Source organism: Diadema antillarum, unplaced genomic scaffold, assembly GCF_040938485.1.
Source record: "Diadema antillarum isolate AM-2024a unplaced genomic scaffold, OU_Dant_1.0 scf00000063, whole genome shotgun sequence".
Classification (NCBI taxonomy): domain Eukaryota; kingdom Metazoa; phylum Echinodermata; class Echinoidea; order Diadematoida; family Diadematidae; genus Diadema; species Diadema antillarum.
The window spans coordinates 4,614,938-4,621,726 of NW_027270952.1; the positions used below are offsets into that span (position 1 = coordinate 4,614,938).

At 39.9% G+C, this 6,789-nt stretch overlaps 1 protein-coding gene across 3 annotated transcripts in view; it reads left to right on the forward strand.

Moving 5' to 3' along the window:
• The window catches only part of LOC139716229 (ras-related protein Rab-9A-like), a 29,690-nt gene extending 23,367 nt beyond the window's left edge, over nucleotides 1–6,323 (forward strand). For all 3 annotated transcript variants that reach the window (XM_071627795.1, XM_071627793.1, XM_071627794.1), the window contains exon 2: nucleotides 5,286–6,323. In XM_071627795.1, coding sequence (XP_071483896.1) covers nucleotides 5,464–6,087 — 624 coding nt within the window. In that variant the 5' untranslated portion in view covers nucleotides 5,286–5,463 and the 3' untranslated portion in view covers nucleotides 6,088–6,323. The remainder of the gene's footprint in view (nucleotides 1–5,285) is intronic.
• Nucleotides 6,324–6,789: the final 466 nt, after the last annotated feature.

Here is a 6,789-nt window from a genome sequence, read left to right on the forward strand (position 1 = left end):
CTAACCTGTGCACAGACCTAGCCACGAGCACCATGTCCGGCCGAAGGGCAGTCACCACCACCTCCTCTGGCACTGTACGGTTCCCCTCATCCACCCGCACCTCCCAATCGTTCCCCGCTGCTGAGATCCCCCCACCATCATCCCTCTGACCCTTCTTCTCACACTGCATGTCACCCCCTCCTTCACAAACCGATTCCCCTCACCCTAGGAAGCCCATTACTAGTTTATTCCATGCTCCAAATGATATATTGACTTTCTTTTCCTTTTACAGTGGTACAACATGTCTGTCAGTTAAAAACCTGAAAAACCTGAATTCCTGTTCATATTGAATGTGTTGAAAAAAAAAGATTGACAAATTAAGAACCATTTTTGTGAAGCATCACCTTTCATCTGATCAAAAGCAGTGTTAAGTTTCAAACAGTAATGGCAGTTCATACCTGTATGTACTATAATACAAGATGTGCCATATCAATATAAACAGGAGATTTATAAAACTTTTCCAAGCAGTGGAATATACCCGTTTGTGCATTTGCCATTTAAGTACTGTACATGTAAGAAGCTTCACTAAGCTTCAAGGAAATATAGAAAAATAGGAGCTTGAAGGACAAGTGATTGCTATACAGCCACAATGTCTGTGGTCACAAAACTTTGAACTGATGTAAGATTTATTGTCCCCGCCGAACGAGTTCGAGCAGGGGACTATGAAACGGGCTCCGTACGTGTGTGTGTCCGTGCGTCCGTCCGTGTGTCCGTGTGTGATCAAAATCTTCAATTTGCTACTTCTCTGTCATTTATGAGCCAATTTTGATTCTGTTTGCTTTATATGATAGCACTACATGGGAGCTTTGAAACTTCTACACAGAATTTCAATTGTGACCTTTGACCTTGACCTTTGACCTTAATTGTACATTTTGCTACAAAATGCTACTCCTTCGCCATTTCTAACCTGATTTCAATTCCATTTGCTTTATGTGATGGCACTAGGTGAGGGCTTCAAAACTTGTACACAGGATTTTGACCTTTGACTTCTTTGACCTTTGACCTTGATTTTTGACCTATATTGTACATTTTGCTACAAAATGCTACTCCTTCGCCATTTCTAACCCGATTTCGATTCCGTTTGCTTTATGTGATGGCACTAGGTGAGGGCTTCAAAACTTCTACACAGAATTTTGACCTTTGACTTCTTGGACCTTTGACCTTGATTTTTGACCTATATTGTACATTGGCTACAAAATGCTATTCCTTCGTCATTTCTAACCCGATTTCGATTCCGTTTGCTTTATGTGATGGCACTAGGTGAGGGCTTAAAAACTTCTACACAGAATTTAGACATTTGACTTCTTTGACCTTTGACCTTGATTTTTGACCTATATTGTACATTGGCTACAAAATGCTACTCCTTCGTCATTTCTAACCCGATTTCGATTCCGTTTGCTTTATGTGATGGCACTAGGTGAGGGCTTCAAAACTTCTACACAGAATTTTGACCTTTGACTTCTTGGACCTTTGACCTTGATTTTTGACCGACACTTTATTGTACATTGGCTACAAAATGCTACTCCTTTGCCATTTCTAACCTGATTTCGATTCCATTTGCTTTATGTGATGGCACTAGGAAAGGGCTTCAAAACTTCTGCACAGAATTTTGACCTTTGACTTCTTTAACCTTTGACCTTGATTTTTGACCTATATTGTACATTTTGCTACAAAATGCTACTTCCGGCGGGGACATATATTACGCACCGCGTAATTTCTACTTTTCCTTGTTATCCTGTAGGACTATATTATGAAAATGTACTAGATAATGTAAATTATGCATACAAGTGATAGACTTAGACATGTGCATGATTCAACTTAGGATCTATGCCAGGCTAAAAATCAGAAGCACATGCATCCAAGGATATACAGTGCCATGGTGATGACATCATTGTGTAAGAAAAAGTGATTGCTGCTCTCTGTTAATCACTTGCCAGAGGTACTGAAATGGCCTATGGTCAAGACTTTGGGGTCATCCCATCAGACCCACACCGATTTGTATACAGGTGCACGAGTTCGTCATTGAAAAAAGGTCCATGAGTCATACATCCTATGGATGAGTTTGACACTAGACAAATAAGGCCCATGAGTCCACCAACAGACAAGACCCATGCGTCTGACACTAGGCAAAAAAGGTCCATGAGTTTTACAATATGCAAACAAGGCCCATGAGTTTGACATTACATCAGGGGGCCTAATGTGTCGGGTTTCAGCCTTTTTCGCTTCATGTCAAACTCATCAGTCTTGTTTGCCCAGGTGTCAGGCTCATGGGCCTAGTTTGCCTAGTGTCAGACTCATTGGTTTTATTTGCCTAGTGTCAGGCTCATAAGCTTTATACCTCATGACTTGTGGGCTATGTGACTTATGGGTATCGAATTCACAATGTTCACCCAAGAATTGCCCTTGCAATTATTGTCATTGTCACTGAATGTTGCTTTATGGTAACGTTAACATTAGCTATCTGACATTTCAGTAACTAATGTAACGTAATGATTGTTAAAAGTGATCTATGCAGCATTTTATTGTTTCTGTAAATATCTTTTCCTGTATCTTTTTTTTTTTTAATGCTCTGCCACAAAGTGGTGCCGGAGGCATTATTTTTTCAGGTTGTCGGTCGGTACGTCTGTCCGTTCATCTTTCCTTCCGTCCATAATCAATTTTGTGGAGAGCGTAACTAAAAACCCATTTGAGGTATCCTAATGAAACTTGGCATGTATATGTATGAGTAGGCTAAGCTGTGCCTATCAACCCTTAGGTGCACTATGCTCAAGGTCAAAGGTCAAAAGGTCAAGGTCAAATGTTCAAAATTTTTACTATTTCCCCCAAATTCATGCAGTGCCAGAAGGTATTTCCTTGAAACTTAGTGTATGTACACTGTGTATGAACTACCAAATAAAGATTCTCCAGAAAGAGTTTTTGGTCATGAGGTTAAAGGTGAAGGGTCAAAGGTCAAGTTAAAATGTTGAAATTGTACACTTTTTCCATCTCGCAAAGGGTTCAAGGTATCTTCGTGGAACTTCATAGTATATATGCATGCACTGACTGGCATTGATTATCTAGGGAATTAGGGGGTCATGGGTCAAAGGTCAGGGATCAAATGTCAAGGTCACCTCCTCAAGATGTCACTACTTCCCTCATATTTATACAATGCCTGCAGGATTTTTCTTGAAACTTGATATATACATGTATGTATTACCCATTAGATACTGTAAAACGAGGAATGTCCGCCTGCATTTTAATTTTGAGAATTTCGCGAGAGCCAAAATTCGCAAAATTGAAATGCATGCGAAAGTTTTTGTTTACACGATATGCGTTGAATGTTATAGGCAACTCGTGAAATTTTAATGCCTCGAAAAAAGCTGTTGGCTCCAATTCGAGAAAATTTCATACCATGAAAATATGTTTTACAGTATTCTGTGGGAAGTTTCTTGCCATGTGGTCAAAGGTCAAGTGAAAATGCTCAATTTCCTTCCTCCATATCTCGAAAATAACTCAAGGTATCATCATGAAACCTAACAGTATTCTCTTTAGAACTTTGAAGGGTGTGTACAGTTCTGGTCGAGGTGAAGATTTAGCATGCAATTTTTAAGGGTATCAAAAGTTTATGTGATGAAAATCAGTTTTGAAATAGCTGAAAAGTGAAAAAAGAGATCCTAATAAAAGGCATGCATGACCTGTCGCCTTTTATTATTATCATTTTTAGCTCACCTGAGCCAAAGGCTCGAGTGAGCTATTGCGATCGCCCTTCGTCCGGCGTCTGTCGTGCATCGTCCGTCGTGCGTCGTGCGTAAACTTTTTACATTTTCATCTTTTTCTTGAAAACCCCAAGACCGATTTTTCATCAAACTTGGCAGGAAGCATCCCTAGGGCGTTAGGAACTCAATTTGTTAAAATGGCACCATGCCCCACCGAGAGGGCCCCCAGCGGGCCCAAACCCCCCAAAATTAAGGAATCTGTAAAAATCTTCTTCTCTAGAACCAGAAGTGATAGAGCTAAGTTAATACTATGAGTTAGTACATTGATGACTGTAGTTTCAAGTTTGTTCTTTAAAAAATTGGGCCCTTATTGTACATTTTCATCTTCTACTTGAGAATGCCTGGTCAAATTTTGGTAGAGCTGTGAATAATTTAGATTAGTGACTGCGTGAAAGGTGAACTTGCGATACTCGGGTGAGCGCTAGACTCGCGGGTCTCTTGTTTTTTTGATATCTCAGCCATTTGAAAACCAATTTTCATCAAATAAATGTTGAATCCTTTTAAAAATTACATGCTCTTTCATATTTCATATTTCTCATTATCTCACTTAGGAATGTTCAAAACATGAATCCCCACCTCAACCAGTACTGTACAGTTCCTTTAAGGTCAAAGGTCAAGGGGCAAAGGCCAGGTTTAAATACAAATATTTTACCATACTGAAATTACACTTTTTCTCCATACCTTGTGAATTTCTCAGTGCATAAACTTGTAAAAGGGTCAGAAGACAAGTAAAAATCCTCAAATCCCCAAATACCTGTACTCTGACAATATAGTCATTCATCCAAGTAAACCTAGTTCAAGGAAAGTGAAAGTTCAGCACATTTGTGACACACCTGTCCTTTAAATATTTTGCCAATTATGTGAGACTGTCATCACACATTGTCAAGACATTGTACTATAGACCTATTAGGAGAACCATGCATTATGGTGGAGGCATACCAGTCACCATAGTGACATTTCTGGTTCCCCTCTTAAGCCCATCTATAGAACCTTGCCAAAGGTATTATGCGCTATATAAGAATGGTAATAATAATAATGATAACTTGATAATTTTTGTTGCATTTATCAGTGAAGCCAGAATTCTTTTCTTTTTTCTGTCATGTGGGTAGAGGACTTCTCAGGTAGATCCATACATGTTAAAGATTGTTGTTTAGAAAGCTAGTACACTAAAAAAGTGAATTTCCTTCATGTAGTAGTCTCCTTATCCAGCAATGATATGGCACCAAAACTTTTAGAGTTCATAACTTCATAAATGATTTGCCCAATTTTCCTCAAGCTTTCACCAACATGTTCTACTAATTTTACTGCTTTCACTAAATCCCCCATTTATATTTGGGCTTTGGTTTTCTTTTAAAGCTCTCAGATCTCCAGTATGATAAAATGTTCTGTGAATACATTATCCTATATCAAATGTAGCTTACCAGTCAAGTGCTTTATGCATAGTCAGATGTCTTCATGTTTAAACTTACTTTATTATTCTATCATATTCAGGATTCTCTGTGAGGTTACGCAGCTGATATCTTGGAGATGCCGAGATGGTAGCCTTACAATTGGAATTTCTGTGGCATGAATGGAAGTGGCATGCTAAGGAGACATTGTAAGAGCGTGCAGCAATTCTGTTTGTTTTTCTTTGAATGTGCGATGTAAGTATTGGAAATTTGCTTACAAGATGTCTGCTAGTCGACCCATGCTCCTGAAAGTTGTCATCTTGGGTGATGGTGGAGTTGGTAAGAGCTCTTTGATGAATCGCTTTGTCAGCAACAAGTTTGAACAGGAGTCTTTCCACACCATAGGTGTGGAGTTCCTCAACAAGGATATTGTCGTTGAGGGTGAGACATTCACGGTGCAGATATGGGACACTGCTGGACAGGAGCGCTTCAAGAGTCTGCGAACGCCCTTCTACCGTGGATCTGACTGCTGCATGCTGACATATGGAGTGGATGACCGCCAGAGCTTTCACAACTTGACCATGTGGAAGAAGGAGTTCCTGTACTATGCAGATATTGCTGAAGGGGAGAGCTTCCCCTTTGTTCTCTTGGGCAATAAAGTCGATGTAGAGCCAGAGAAGCGGCAGGTCATGGCTGATGAAGCAAAACAGTGGTGCGCGGACAACGGCAGTGTGCCTTACTACGAGACCAGTGCAAAAACAGCTGTGAATGTTGAGGAAGCCTTCATAGCCGCAGTCCGGAGAGTGGTGGAGCTGGATAGGAAGCATGATGAAAGGGGAGATGTGGGACCAATCAACTTGAACCAAAAGCCTAGCAATGTCCAGAAGAAAGGGGATTGTTGTTAGTTTTCAGTCTCTGTGTCTTGCATTCAGGCTTTCTAGTGCATTGTGAGGTTGTGAAATAGCTCTGTTATCCTACATTTTCTTTCTTAATGAAGCCATTCTTGTACTGATGTTAAAGTTTTTGTTGATGTCAGTGAATATATCATTCATTTTCCAAATGCAAGTCGCAGGCCTTAAATTTACATTCCTCTTGCAAATTGCTGTATAGCAGGCAAGCTGCTAGTGGGGTAGAACCAGTCGCAAAGTGTGTCTTTTCCTTAAATTTATGTTGTAGAAAGTTTGTACTTGCAACATGAATATGAAATGCTACATATATTAAAAGATGTAATACTATAAATAAATTGATTCAAAGGAAGAATTCTAGACTTTGTCACAACTTGTGAAATATGTCCTATAATACAATTGTTTGTCTCTGGATTTAAATACCTTTTTTTAATTGCTACTCTAGACTTGGAATGTGAAGCTTATACCCCCACCCTCACATAGTGTGTATGGGGATGTAGGAATCACTCTGAGGTCGGGTGGCCAGGCGGTCAGTCGGGCAGTTGGACGGGCAGTTGGTCGGTCCAGTCAGTTGCAAAACTTGTGGCTCAAACTACTCCCTCATTTTTGAAGCAGTAGACCTAAAATTTGGCATGTGTGACAGCTAACATAGGTAGATGATCATGTGCAAAACACCTTTTCTGTCTTTATTGAGAAATGAGT